Genomic DNA, 15,599 nt, shown 5'->3' with positions numbered 1-15,599 from the left:
AAATGGTCTCAGGTGTTTGAATGATGTATCTTGTCGACAAAAACTAAAGCTAGGGAGAAAAGAGAGAAATGACATGGAAATACTCGAAATGCTAATTAGATGAGATATCCAACATGCAAAGAAAACAAATCTTCAGGTTTGTATAACTATGTACAGGGTTTGTACAGGTCCTGGAAAACCTGGAAAGTCCTGGAATTTTATTGTGGCATTTTCCAGGACTGGAAAGTCCTGGAAAAGAGCTACTGGTTCTGGAAAGTTCTGGAAATCTGTTAAACTCAAGTAAAAAAACATGAAATGTATGGCAGACAGTAAGGAGAATGAACATTAAGATAATGGGAGTGAAAGGGTTAATGTGAATTTTAGGGTCCTGGAAAAATCAATCTGAGTCCTGGAAAAGTCCTGGAAAAGTCCTGGAAATTTGTTTCTGAAAAAGGGTACGAACCCTGTATGTACCAGCCCGAATAGCATTCTTACCAGTCCCAGGAAGTTAATCACTAACAGTACTTCAATGTATTGGTTGAATTTCCTTAAAACCTTTTCCAAGAAACTTAGCTTCCCCATCAGTGAAAGTGATGACAGAATCTGCTAGCTTGACTGAAAAATCCACTAGACCCCCCTGAGGCTATTAGACATGACTTTCTTTGCATGCTGGATGATATCCAAACACTTTCATCGGTTATTGTTTCCTTTGCTTCAACTTGATGGGTGAATAATGAGTCTACAAAGTACAGCTCTGAGGTTAAACAGCACAATCTACATGTTGCTAACTTTTGTGACATAAAATATCTTCTGAGGGACTAAAAGAAATGGTTATTATTAATATACAAATAATAATGAGAGTAGAATAATATGGCATAAAATAATTTCTGTGAAGTTTCATTAGATTTTAATTTGAGCTCCATTTGTATTATGTGGCAGATTAGTGCTTAAGATGACCTTGTCTTACATGATTCATTTGATATTACTAAATTTTGTAGATTAGTGCAAGAACCAAAAGAAAAATGTGACATACCTACATTGTAAATAAGTTAACACATAGGTTGACACACACACACACACACACACACACACACACACACACACACACACACACACACAAAGATATAATTATAACATCTGCTGTTTGCTATTTTTGACTTATCCTCACGGCTCATTCGTTCAGCCGTTCAAAGTGACCAAGTTGTCTTTTTTGAAATATTTATCTTAATTACCAGTAAACCTTACATCTGAAACCAAGTTGTGTCAATGCTATATGCTTAGGTTAACCCAAATGAAGTTAGTCTGAGATGAAATTACTTCTCAATAACGAACAATACTGTCACTTCACACCCAGCTGTTACCAAGGTGTTTGTTTTCAACAATTATTTATTCTTAGTCTGGTATAATTTTCTAGCCTTCTCGAAGTAGTACCACATATTATTCAGATTCATTTGAGCAAATTTTGGTTATTTATAATAAGAGAGTCTATTATTATAACAGAAAATTCATGCAATAACCAAAATTTGCTCAAATCTCCCAAGTATGACAAAAAATGGCATTCCTGAATGTTCTTAAGTCTTTATTCAGTGAATTAACCATATGCGATCGATTTCAATCTCATCTCCTGATCTACATGCAAACTCTGATCTTATATTTCAGCTCTTATTCTCCATATAAAGTCTTATATTATGCTTCCGTGACCAGTAGCTTTTCGCGTGAGTTTCGCTGCGTGATAATAGGATTTGCGTGACTGATTGTCAATCGAAGTCGAGGCTCTGGTGCCTCACAAGATTGAAGATTCCGCAAAATTCCAATATGGAGGCCTCCTCTCAATCCATGCTGTCAGCTGATCCTTCGGAATATCGCCAAGAACTTGTCGAGCGTTTAAATATCCTGAGGAGAAACCAAAGTTTCTGCGATGTGAAAGTGGTCATAAAGGACAAAGAACTTGCTGCTCACAAAGCTGTTCTGGCTGCAGCAAGCCCGTTCTTCCTTTCACTTCTGACAAGCGACATGAGAGAAAGCAAAGAACATTTAATCAGGATAGAGCTTGAAGAAGCAACGGTATCTGTTATGGAAGACGTGTTACAGTTCATTTACACTGGAAATGTTTCGGTTACTGAAGAAAACGCCCACAATTTGATGGCAACAGCAGAACATCTTCTCCTTCCAGGCCTGAAAACAGTGGTGGGCAGGTATTTGATGGCAATTTTGTCAACTGAGACCCGCATTTTCAATTATTATTTTGCCGATAAGTATCAGTGTGTAGAGTTGAGAGAAAAAGCCTGCGAGACGATCAACTCAGATTTTAGTTCTGTGATGGAAACAGATGATTTTCTGAGTCTTGACATAAAGCAAGTCATGGAATGGGTGTCCAGCGATGACATCACTGTCAAAGCTGAGGAAGAGGTTTTCAGAGGAATTGTTAAGTGGGTGTCTCACAACAGAAGTGAAAGAGAAGTTGAATTTCCTGCTTTATTGCATCAAATCCGTCTGGCATCAATACCACATGACTTTCTACTAAACAAACTGGTGAAGGAGGAGCTTGTTGCTAAGAACACTGAATCATGCCTGAATTTTGTGTTATTAGATGCTATGAGATTAACAGTAAGTGGTACTGGTGAACAGGTTGCACAGCAACCAAGGAAATGCCTGGAGATACACAAAGATACAATCTTTGTTTGTGAAGGGTGCAGATCTTTGTGTTACTTTACAAGTACAAGTTGTCAGACATGCTTTCTCAGCATGATCATAGAAGCAATCCAAGCCAATGCAGGGGTAAGATTTACACCCCCTGTCAGGGACCAGATCAGCTAGGTGGGTCTAGTTTAATGGAATGCTACACACCTTCTACCAACTCTTGGGCTACACTTCGAGTTTCAAAAGCATTTAGTAGGACTGCAGTTTTAAAGGGACACTTGTATACAACTGGAGGAAGATTGAGCAGTATTGAGATATACAGATACGATCCTGAAGAGGACTACTGTAGCCAACTGAAGAAGCCACACACTAATCTTTTTGGCAGTTGTGTTGTGACTGATGAGCAATATATTTACCTAATAGGTGGAAAATCAGGCTCTATATTTGGAGGTACACCCTTCTCAACAACATACAGACTTGATCCTAGTGCTGATGATCACGAGTGGGAAGAAGTTGCAGCTATCAATCAAGCTAGATACAATACCTTTGGTGCTGCCATGAATGGCAAGGTGTACATAGCAGGTGGATGTCTGGGCCAAGAAGCACTCAACACATGTGAGGTTTACAATCCTCTAACCAATGAATGGTAACCGATGCCAAGTCTCAAGGTACCTAGGATGTCAGCAAGCATGGTGTGCCATGAAGGAAGGCTGTATGTTTTGGGAGGTAATTTCACTCAGATACCCTCCACTGGCAGATTGCCACGGGTATTATCAGTTGAAATATTTGATTGTGAACAAAATGGATGGAAAGAGAAATCAGTTATACCAGTTGATCACTTTGAAACAATTAGTGAGGAAGAGAAGAAGAATACATGTATATTTAAAGCTTGTTCAGCAAGACTCTTCAAAAGAGTGATTGACAAACTAGAGCCATTGAATATATAGCCATCTCTCTTATAGCAGTGTTAGGCTGGCATCATTTTCAGGTGCATAATTTAAATGAAAAGCACCATATCTTTAATTCATAGAAGCTACATGAAGCGCACATCTTGTGGCATAATATTTTTTCAATTTATATTTCTAGTTTGTACTTAAGACTGTGATTGATGTTTTGAGCATCACTGATCCTTGTAAGAATTTTAGCGATTGACATTTAGCACTATATTTAGAGTTTATCAATGTCATTAATTGGGGCAACAGCAGTCTAGTGATCAGTGTTAATTAGCACTAACAATCAGTTGACCATTTCAACATGGCAACTGAAGCATATATCACTTACAATTTGTTGTCAGCACTCAGATGATGGAAGTTTAACTCTTGCCTAGCAATTTCTATTTTTGGCACAAATCACTCCCCATACACACTTCCTTTAACGTTGGGTATAAGAGCAGCCAGAAGGGAAGAGGATGGAAGTATTTTTGTGTTCCTGAAATGAGTGTGTTTTCAAAGTTTTGGTGTAGAATCATTCATTAGATGACATTTACGCTCTTAAACACATTGCTGACTCAGGACATGTTTCAAGTAATACGTCAAACATGAAAATCCAGTTTTTGACTACATTTCCAAACACTGAGAAGAAAGTTCAAAGTAACTCCACAACGTGCAGTGGAGTATTTTTGACAAACTTTGAAGTGTTTGGAAATGTGGTCAAAAATGGTCACAAGTGTTTAAATGATATATCTTGTCAATCAAACCTTAAGCCAGGGAGAAAACAGAGAAATGAAACTGAAAAAATCTTATGCTAATTAAAGATCAGATATCCAAGAAGCAAAGAAAAGCAATTTTTAGGCTTGACCCTTGGACAAGGTATAACCATGTACCAGCCCAAAAGTAATTCTTCTTGTTTCAAGCTCCAAAATGTTCATCCCTTAACAGTACTTCTATTATTTGAATTTCCTCAAAACATTTTCCAGGAAACTTCACTTCCCCATCAGGGAAAGTGAATGACAGAAACCACCAGCATGACTGAAAAATCCACTAGATCCCCGTGAGGCTATCGAACATGACTTTCTTTGCATGCTGGATATCCAAACACCATCTTGATTTCCTTTCCTTCAAGTTGATGGATTAATAATGGGTCTGCAAAGTACAACTCTGACGTTTTTCAGCCTAATCTGCATGCTATTTCGTGTAGCAAAGTATCTTCTGAGGAGACTGAAAGAAATGGTTATAATTATACAAAAAACTAATAAGAATACAATAATATAGCATAAAAGAACGTCTGTGAAGTTTGATTAGATTTTGAGCCCCATTTGTATTATGTGGCAGAAGTGCTTAGTATGACCTTGTCTGTCTAATATTGACGTAATTTGGAGTCTACACCAAGAAGAAACTATAATTATTCATTTCAATTGTTACTAAATTTTGTAGATCATTGCATCAACAGAAAGAAAAATGTGACATACCCTTTATGGTATATCTTCTAGTAAAATAAGTTGTAATAAAAAGAACAAAATATAACATCTGCTGAGTGCTATTAAGACTTATTGACATACTCAGTGCACTGCCATTCATATTTACCAAATTTTCTGTTTCAAAACATTTCTCTTAATAACCTTATGTATGAAACTTAGCTGTGCCAATGCCATGTTTAAGTTAACCCAAATGAAGTTAGTTTGAGATGAATGCTTCTCAACATTAAGGAACAATACTGTCACTTCACATCCTGGTGTTACCTGCAAGGTTGCAATGTTTGATAATAATTATTTATTCTTCGCCAGCTGATACAATTTTCTAGCCTTCTCGAATTAGTCCAATCGTTCAGATTCATTTGAGTAAATTTTGGTTATTTACCCTACAGCGTTGCAATGCAACACCCTACGGTGTTCTACGGTGTTACGACTTAACACCATGGGTAATTCGTGCAATATAATAATCAAAATTTGCTCAAATCTCGTGTAAACACCCCAGGATGACAAGAAATGGCATTGCTAAATGTTCTAAATCCTTATTTCGTGAATTAACCATGCATTGATCGATTTCAATTTCATCTCCTGATCTACATACAAACTCTGATCCTATATTTCAGCTCCTATTCTCCATTCCGGATGACCTTCGCAATTGTTTTAGCGTGTTGAAAAAATGCCACAACAAGTTTGATTGTCTCATTAATGAGATGTTACTCATTAAACAATTGCGACCGTGTTTAAATGTACAATCAGACTCAGTTCACGCTAAAGTCTTTGTCTAACTTATGCAAATTAGAAACTCTGAACTCTTAGTTACTCTTGAAATCGCATATTTAATTAGTTTCCCTTGACAATGGCGCCAAGATGTCGCCGAAACGTCGGATTTATCTATCGTTAGTTTTTGCCTGTATATGTTTATCTAAATCATTGTTGATTAGTATTCTCCATGAAAACTCTTGTATTGCGATTGCGTGACCAGTACCTTTTAGCGTTAGTTTTTGTTGCGTGATAATAGGATTTGCGTGACTGATTGTCAATCGAAGTCGAGGCTCTGGTGTTTCACAAGATTCGGCAAAATTCCAATATGGAGGCCCTCTCTGAACCCATTGTCTCAGCAGATCCTTCTGACTGTCGCCAAGAACTTGTCGGGCGATTAGATATCCTAAGAAGAAACCAAAGTTTCTGTGATTTGAAAGTGGTAGTGAAAGACAAAGAACTTACCGCTCACAAAGCTGTCTTAGCTGCAGCAAGCCCGTTCTTCCTTTCACTTCTAATTAGCGACATGAGAGAAAACAAAGAACATTTAATCAGAATAGAGCTTGAAGAAGCAACGGCGTCTGTTATGGAAGACGTGTTACAGTACGTTTACACTGGAAATGTTTCAATTACTGAAGAAAACGCTCACAATTTGATGGCAACAGCAGATTATCTTCTTCTTCCAGGCCTGAAAACAATGGTGGGCAGGTATTTGATGGAGATTTTGAGAACTGAGAACTGTGTTTTCAACTATTATTTTGCCGATAAGTATCAGTGTGTAGAGTTGAGAGAAAAAGCCTGCGAGATGATCAATTCAGATTTCAGTGCTGTGATGGAAACAGATGATTTTCTGAGTCTTGACATAAAGCAAGTCATGGAATGGGTGTCTAGTGATGACATCACTGTCAATGCTGAGGAAGAGGTTTTCAGGGGAATTGTTAAGTGGGTGTCTCACAACAGAAGCAAAAGAGAAGTTGAATTTCCTGCTTTACTGCGTCAAATCCGTCTGGCATCAATACCACATGACTTTCTACTAAACAAACTGTTGAAGGAGGAACTTGTTGCTAAAAACACTGAATCATGTCTAAATTTTGTGTTATTAGATGCTGTGAGATTAACAGTAAGTGGTATTGATGAGCCGGGTACACAGCATCCAAGGAAATGCCTGGAGATGCACACAGAGGCAATCTTTGTTTGTGGAGGGTGCAGATCTTTGTGTTACTTTCCAAAACAAAATGTGTGGTACAAGTTGTCAGACATGCTTTTTCAGCATCATCATAGATGCAATCCCAGCCAATGCAGAGGTAAAATTTACATCCCCTGTCTAGGGTCAGATCAGCTTGGTGGGTCTAATTTAATGGAATACTACACACCTTCTGCCAACTCTTGGGGTGCTTTTCAAGTTTCAAAAGCATTTACTAGGACTGCAGTTTTGAAGGGCCACTTGTATGCAACTGAGGAAAGATTGCACGGTATTGAGATATACAGATATGATCCTGAAAAGGGCTGCTGTAGCCAACTGAAGAAGCCACACACTAATCTTTTTGACAGTTGTGTTGTGGCTGATGAGCAATATATTTACCTAATTGGTGGTGCAACAAATTTTTTGTGGGGTACACCTGTATCAACAACATACAGATTTGATCCTAGTGCTGATAATCATGAGTGGGAAGAAGTTGCTCCTATCAATCAAGCTAGATACTATGCCTTTGGTGCTGCCATGAATGGCAAGGTGTACATAGCAGGTGGATGTCAGGGCCAAAATGTACTCAACACATGTGAGGTTTACAACCCTGTAACCAATGAATGGCAGCTGATGCCAAGTCTCAAGGTACCTAGGATGTCAGCAAGCATGGTGTGCCATGAAGGAACGCTGTATGTTTTGGGTGGTGCCAATGACTCGTCACGGGTATTATCAGTTGAAATATTTAATTCTGAGCAAAGTAAATGGAAACAGAAATCAGTTATACCAGTTGGTCCCTTTGAAACGAGGGAGGAAGAGAAGCAGAATAAAAGATTTAAAGCTTGTTCTGCAAGACTTTGCAAAGTAGTGATTGACAAACTTGAGCCATTAAAAAAGTAGCCATCTATCTGGTAGCAGTGTGAGGCTTGCATTATTTTCAGGGGCATAATTTTAATGTAAAGCTCCTTATCTTTAATTTATAGAAGCTGCATGAATGACACATGTTGTGGCATAATTGTTTTTTTTTCTTTTGTTTTTTGTTTTTTCTGATTTATTTTTCTAGTTTGTAAGTAAGACTGTGATTGATGTTTAGGATTATCAATCTTCCTAAGAACACTAGTGATTGGCATTCAGCACTAGATATTCAATGAACGGCAGTCTCAAGGTACTGCGGATGTCAGCAGGCATGGTGTGCCATGAAGGAAGGCTGTATGTTCTGGGAGGTGTTAACAACTCATCATGGGTATTATCAGTTGAAATATTTGAGTCTGAGGAAAACAAGTGGAAAGCTGTATCAGTAATACCATTTGATCGCTTTGAAACAAGTGAAGAGAAGCAGAAGAATATATTTAAAGCTTGTTTAGCAAGACTCTGCAGAGTGGGTGAGAAACTTGAGCCATTGTGAACATCACATTTATTTTATTATCTTTAATTTTGTAGTTCTAAGCTGATTCAGAAATGACCCTTCTGGCAGTATTTTTACCTGAATTTTTTTCCTGGTTTGTAATTCCCAAACCAAATCAATTTTCTTTGTTCATGGCCCACTTTTTGGTTTACACATTTATATTCCAGTAATTTATCAGTGGTATTTTTATACTTTATCAAACCTACTACAGTCGAACCTTCCGTTCAAGCCTAGGTGGTGGCTTATGGGAGGTGGTCACTTACAAGAGCTTAGACCATATTGGGTCAACATTTTACCTCATTAGCATATAGTAACTGCAGAGACTTACCCCATGTTTTAAATGTTTTATTCATGTAAAAAGACAATTTCAAGAAAAATCCTGTACTTTCCATTGAAAAGTTCTCATCTCTTGTACTACCCAGGGATACAATTTGGGTATAATACTTTATTATTCAATTTCCGCACTATTATCTGTCAAGTGGTCACTTATGGGAGGTCAAAAACAAAAGAAAATTTCAAACTTTTAGCTCTAAAAGTGATTGCGGTCGCTTTTGAGAGGAAGTCGCTTACAAGAGGTTGCAAATGTAGTGATTTGACTTAAAAACTTTTGGTATTTTGGAAAACTGGTCAGTGAGGAGACGTGGTCTCTTACAAGAGGTGGTTGCAACCAGAAGTTTGACTGTAGTATTATTATTTTACTTCAGCGCCTAGAAACCCTCTCAATTATAATGCAGACAGCAGACAGTACAAACTGTTACTGGTTTTTTCATTTGGAATAATTTACTAGAAAGCCGAATTCACAAGAGAACTGGGCCCAAGATTGACCTTGCCCCAGATGTGGCAGCTAAGTGAACAAGTCAACAGAAGTGGACAGAAGCTTTAACATCTTCTGTTAATTTCTTTTTCCAAGATACAAAGCTTATAAAACTTTTATGAATTAATGTTATTTAGACTCAAGTTCTCTTTGATTGAAAGGTAATTATGCCCAGCAGAAGAAAGGTGTATAAACCATTTACCATGGCAGCTCTGTTGGGGGAATGAGTGGCAGGGGTGGGGAGTTGCTTTCCAAGTTTTTGAATAAAATCATTCATCAGATAATAATCTTGGAAACAACTCTCAAACCACTCAATTGTTGACCAAAAACATGCTTCAAGAACAACTCTGGTACTCTTCAGCTGAATGTTCATGTTGTTTTGTGAAGCTTCATTAGATTCTGAGCTCCAAGTACTCACAGTGTACAATGGTCTACTCTTTCTAATATTGACTAATACTGACAAAACTAAAAACAGCAATAATCATGTCATATTGTTGAATTTGTTAGTAGAAAAACAAAAAAAATGTGGCATTAGATAAATTGTATCTCCATCAAGAATGTGTATTATCAAGTTGTAATAATAAGAACAAATATAACATCTGTCTGCTATTTTGGACTTTGCTGTAGCACCACTCTTCAAATTGTCTGTTTTGAAAAAATTATCGTACTTAAACATTATGTCTGAAACCAAGTTGTGCCAATCCATGCTAAAGGTGGGCCAAGCTTGAAATGAATACATCTCACTAAAGAACAACACTGACACACTGCTGTTACCAAGATTGTCTTTCTTTAATATTTCTTCTGTGCCTGATGTAATCGTCCAGCCTTTTTGAATTGGTATCTTTGAATTGGTATCTCATATTGTTCGAACTCATCACTTTGTGTCCTTTTCTTTTGACTCCACACTGTTCTGTTCTTGTGTACCAAGTGCTGAACTTATATCAGCCCTCTATGTTAATTTCCTCTGTTTGCTGTTTCACTTTCACTCCAGTGGCAGTCCTAGTGCTTTGTGTAGGAAGGCATATTCCTTTGCTGCCTGGAAAAAAAAAACAGAAAAAAGTTTATTGAAAAACTGGCACAAGTCTGATATTGGTTCATCACTATCTTGTGCTGCAATTTCTGCAAGGAATTTTTTGATCAACTACAAGTATTGCTTCCCCTTTTCAGGATTCAGGGGTTTCATAACAGGCTGGGCAACCAGGCAAATTGATTGGCTGCAAGGACAATTTCGTCTGGCTGGTTTCACCATCTAGTGTGGGGTTCCAGATAAGTTTTCAAGCTTGGGTGTCAACAAGGAATTTGAACTGGTCAGTTCCCACTGCTCCCACCAAATCATTATTAAATCTTCAATTAATTTGTTGGGTCATGTAGCTGACCTTGCAGGGTTTTTGACATGAGACCCCCTGTATGTGGAACACTGCTAGTGGAAAGTTTTTCTTACAAAGAAGTTCAGCTCAAATAGTTTTGCCTGTCTGTGAAAACCAGTTGTCCTCCTTCTGAAAACATAAAATGTGGAAGTGAATCCAATGAAGGTTAAATAGCACTCAATCAGAAGCCTCTGACTGCAAGGTTTTCACAAGCTTAGTCTGCGTTCTCAATGCAGTGTTACTTTTTCACATCCAAAATTAATGAAAAGCAGGGAAATTTGTACAACAAATTTAAAAACTTACCTTTTCAATCCTTCGGTATGTTCCTTCTGTTTCCGAGTGCCGTCCATAATAATCAATATGACACACAATCAGTGGTTTGTCACTCTGCTCCTGGCCAGACAACTGATCTCTGAGACGAGCAACCCACTTAAGGGGCAGCCAGTATGGCACCTGGTCATCATTCATTGCAGATGTGACCATCACAGAAGGGTAAGGCTTGTAGACACACAAATACAGAGTTCAAATGTAAATTAACAATGTTACTACAGTGCATGAACTCCCCCCCCCCCCCCACCTTACAGTCACCTCATTAATAACGTCACGTAATTAAGGTCACCTCGTTATTACAGCCATTTTTTTGGTCCCTGCAAGATGCCCATACATTTTCTTATAAGAACACCCCATTAATGCGGCCACCCTGTTAACGTGGTCAACGGCCACATTCTGAAATTTCAACCTGTATAATCCTTTATACCGGTGACTCTACCCCGTTTATACGGCCACTCAAACCAGTAACAGTAATGTTCATCTTTCCATTGTTAATATTTTACATACTAATGCAAGTTTCAATTTTTTTTCAAATTATGTCTGCATTCTGAATGCTTATTAAACAACAGTTGTTCAGAAGTGCAGTTGTGATATATCTTTTGAGATGTTACTCAATTTAGACGAGTCATGAGGTTCAATGACACTACCCCATTAGTACGCCTGCTAGTGACCCTGTTAATACGGCCAAATTTTCATGGCCCATTGGTAACCATAACAACAGGGTTCCACTGTGTTAATATTACTATATTAAGTACTACATTACTATACTTAATACATTGTACTAAACATGTTCAAACTTTTCGCATGTGTAAACTTGTGTGTGTTTCTCGGATAGGACCATTGAAAGGAGTATAAATGTTACCTGATTTTTGATGTTTTTATATGGACAGTATGATTTAATGTAATGAAAATCACTTTCACTGGATCTGAAAATAAAACCAGCCCGTCAACTAGAGTTAATAACACTCTGCTGTTTCTATGGGCATCTTTCTCATAGAAAATAAGCTATAAATTTTTAGTTACGGTAACCTCAATTACATACCAGACAGTATTTTTTATTGTAAATAATATTTATGTGTAGTCATCACATTTTTCACACAAACAATGCAGGGAAATTAAAAAAAAAAAATGTAGAACACAACTTTGCTTCTTTTAGCACTGCAATTATTTTTATCCTATTAATAATTTTTCACAGAAGGTGAGAAAAGGGGAAGGGGGGAAGGGGCAAACATTTCAAAATAAAAAATCCATCACAGAAATTGACAAAAATTAAAGATTATATGCATTCCAATGAGCCAGAGGAAAAAATAGTACATTACATGTAGGTACTAATAGAAACTATGCAAAAACATTAGACAAGTGCAGTCTTTACCCAGGTTCACCCCACTCCTCATATTCCTGAATAGTCAGTGGAAGAGAGGGATCCAACATGGACGTCAAAATATCTAAAAATGGAACCTATAATGACGACACAAATATGCCAAATTAATGATGGGACAAACATGCAAGTTACATGTACAGCTGCATAAGTTACATGTAATGCATGTAATTCCTTCATTAAAACAAGACCTCACAATGATGGATTCTCGTCAAATTATATTCTACTGGGGGTGGAGGGTGGAGTGTTTTTTTATTTTCAAATTTCATTATTATAAGGTATGGTATTCTTCCACTCTGCCCAAACTGGCGACAGAATACTTCATCACAAGTTGCCCTCCTCCCACCCCCCACCCGCATTCAGCATTTTGACGGTTGCCCTAGAAAAGCTAAATCACACCATTTAAATTATTAAATAAGTGTCTTGCCCGAGAAAAATATGTTCCAGGTACTGTGTTAATGTGACACACGTGACATTACCAGGAGTCCAACTATGCATTAATCATTACACCACCACATGCCTCACTGTAATTAAAAATTAAACAAGCCAAAACCATGTATTTTCATGTACATATTGTCCAAAAAACACACACATTTGAAAACATCAGAGACTACTGAAAACAGTAGCAGCAGGTGAGTCATTTTATATTTCTACTGTTTTTTTCAGTGACTGGATTTTTTTTTTTTCACAAACTGGTGTAATACACTGTACAAATTGGCATTGGTTTTATGACTCATTACGACACTTATTATAATCAAAAGCACACATGCACAGTAGTGAACATTACAAGTCAACTTATTCCAGATACTAAAACAGAGACCAACCCGAAGAATAGCAGCCTTGAAGAGCCCTGGTGACCTGTTACAGACGGCACCCACTATCAATCCCCCAGCACTTGTTCCACGTGCTGCTGTTAACTGGGGATGGGAGTATCCCAAATGATGAAGCGTTTGCGTACAACCTTCAAAATCCTGTTTGAAAAGCAACATGGTTACAATTTCTTAATTAAAAACTCTTAATTCAGACTCTACATTCTAAACATGTCTAACATTTGTAATAAACCTTTCCCGCATTCCATCAAACAATGGCGCTGAGTCAAGCTGGTCAAGTAGAAAAAAATACAGAAAATGTATGAAAATGTCCACCACAACCTCACTCTGTTGTTTGTACGCACTGTTGTTTGTACGCACTGAAGTTCAATGCAGGAAAGGTCTATTATTATAATATGACTTGCCAAAAGGCCAATCTAACATTTTTGATAATGTAACAAACATTGGAAACCTATTTTCAGTTAGGAAATCAAGACCTGGAATGAATTTTTGCTGTTACCTCAATCACTGTCACTGAGAATTTCATTTAGTAGCCAAAATGGTCATTAATTTAAATACACTTTTGAGTAAGTCACCTCTGGCAGTATATGACACTATAAATGAATTGAAAGACGTACACCATACTTCAGTTAGTGTGATCACTCAGGTAAGTGAGGAGTTCCAATTGACAGGAGTTTCATTACATGTTTGCCACAGGAGGGCAACTAGTTTTCATTGGTAGGAAAAACCTTTTTGAACTGAATTTCTTTATAACAAAAACTTTCCTGTAGATGGTCAAAACAGGCGGGCCAAGTCACCCTCAAAGCCGGTCAATTTACTCAGTGCTCAGCCCTCAAGGAAACCCCTGGTTTGAGTTGTTGAAACATCAGCAGCCAATGATGTTGACTTACAGTCCTTTCAAGTCAATTCCAGGACTCCACACTTGTGGACAATCACACTGGATGAACTGGTACTGCTACTGAGAATACTCCTGGGTTCAAACAATTTAATACCAAATCAAAACACCATATTCAAGAAGTAGTGTACATGTACACTGTACCTCAAAGCCCTTGCATGTGTTTACTCCGTAATTTTCCTTCTAGGTACCACTGACGACCAAGTTCACCACCACTTCTGAAAAGAATCGATACTTTGGAAAGGAAAATCAATGTTGATCAACAGTCAAGCTTTTAGAAAATTAATAATATTAAGCTACCTGTATCACTAAACTAGACTTAATTGGTTATAACTACCATTCAGTTCATAAAATCCCAAAAAATTCAGCTTAATTTTTTCAAAGGAATTTCAAATTTGAACACTCAGGTGGAACATTTCCTGTAATTCAGAAATTTCTCTCCTTTTGGCAAGGTACATTTCATTTTCCTTATTCCTACTAGTTCCAGATCTTCTGTCAGTCTTGACCTAATATTTGATGCATGGATAGTAAAAGACAGTCTCTTTACTACCCATGTTTGATGCTATTCACAATCAGGCCAGTACTAGCAGCTAATAAATTCTTGAACATCATTCTTTTCTTTTTGCAACTGCATTTTCACAAACTTTCATTTGTACCTGACATGGCAGAAAGCCAGACACCAACCACGCTTTAACAAGCTGATCCTTTCCACGTCAAAACCCATGCTTACATTGATACCATAGGACCCTACAAGGTAAAGGCATAAGGAGAAGAAAGACTAGTGTCAAGTTCTGGTTCATCTTGTGTGATGAAATGTAATTTAACCGAAGTTATACACACATTAGGCATTGCTTCCCATGATCAGCATGAGTTTCACAAAATACAGTGTCATCTGCAAAGTGGCCTTAGGCAATAAAGCATATTGTACGCCGAGACACCTTAAAAGTAATTCTTCTTGTTTTAAGCTCCAAAATGTTCATCCCTTAACAGTACTTCTATTATTTGAATTTCCTCAAAACATTTTCCAGGAAACTTCACTTCCCCATCAGGGAAAGTGAATGACAGAAACCACCGGCGTGACTGAAAAATCCACTAGACCCCCGTGAGGCTATCGAACATGACTTTCTTTGCATGCTGGATATCCAAACACCATCTTGATTTCCTTTCCTTCAAGTTGATGGATTAATAATGAGTCTGCAAAGTACAACTCTGACGTTTTTCAGCCTAATCTGCATGCTATTTCGTGTAGCAAAATATCTTCTGAGGAGACTGAAAGAAATGGTTATAATTATACAAAAAATTAATAAGAGTACAATAATATGGCATAAAAGAACGTCTGTGAAGTTTGATTAGATTTTGAGCCCCATTTGTATTATGTGGCAGAACTGCTTAGTATGACCTTGTCTGTCTAATATTGACGTAATTTGGAGTCTAAACCAAGAAGAAACTATAATTATTCATTTCAATTGTTACAAAATTTTGTAGATCATTGCATCAACAGAAAGAAAAATATGACATACCCTTTATGGTATATCTTCTAGTAAAATAAGTTGTAATGAAAAGAACAAAATATAACATCGGCTGAGTGCTATTATGACTTATTGACATACTC

The 15,599-nt window shown here is 37.4% G+C and overlaps 2 protein-coding genes and 1 pseudogene across 2 annotated transcripts; 2 read left to right on the top strand and 1 right to left on the bottom strand.

Annotated features, from left to right (window-relative positions):
* The first annotated feature begins 1,524 nt into the window (after window positions 1-1,524).
* LOC149110307 (kelch-like protein 25) lies at window positions 1,525-5,081 on the top strand (annotated as a pseudogene).
* Window positions 5,082-6,074: 993 nt separating this feature from the next.
* On the top strand, window positions 6,075-9,796 carry LOC149110306 (kelch-like protein 3). Its single transcript, XM_089291676.1, has one exon. It carries the CDS (start codon window positions 6,114-6,116, stop codon window positions 7,866-7,868), a length of 1,755 nt encoding a protein of 584 aa, XP_089147802.1. The 5' UTR covers window positions 6,075-6,113; the 3' UTR covers window positions 7,869-9,796.
* Window positions 9,797-9,955: 159 nt separating this feature from the next.
* LOC149110305 (uncharacterized) lies at window positions 9,956-14,728 on the bottom strand. Its single transcript, XM_089291702.1, has 7 exons — window positions 14,644-14,728; window positions 14,132-14,205; window positions 13,087-13,233; window positions 12,257-12,342; window positions 11,747-11,810; window positions 10,858-11,052; window positions 9,956-10,223 (listed from the first exon to the last, which is right to left on the bottom strand). Exons 4-7 carry the CDS (start codon window positions 12,313-12,315, stop codon window positions 10,170-10,172), a joined length of 372 nt encoding a protein of 123 aa, XP_089147828.1. The 5' UTR covers window positions 12,316-12,342; window positions 13,087-13,233; window positions 14,132-14,205; window positions 14,644-14,728; the 3' UTR covers window positions 9,956-10,169.
* Window positions 14,729-15,599: the final 871 nt, after the last annotated feature.

This window comes from Orbicella faveolata, unplaced genomic scaffold (genome assembly GCF_042242905.1).
Source record: "Orbicella faveolata isolate gen_17 unplaced genomic scaffold, um_ofav_v1 contig_24, whole genome shotgun sequence".
NCBI classification, from domain to species: domain Eukaryota; kingdom Metazoa; phylum Cnidaria; class Anthozoa; order Scleractinia; family Merulinidae; genus Orbicella; species Orbicella faveolata.
Note: the sequence above shows the minus strand (reverse complement) of the source record. Positions and strands in the feature narration are given on the sequence as shown.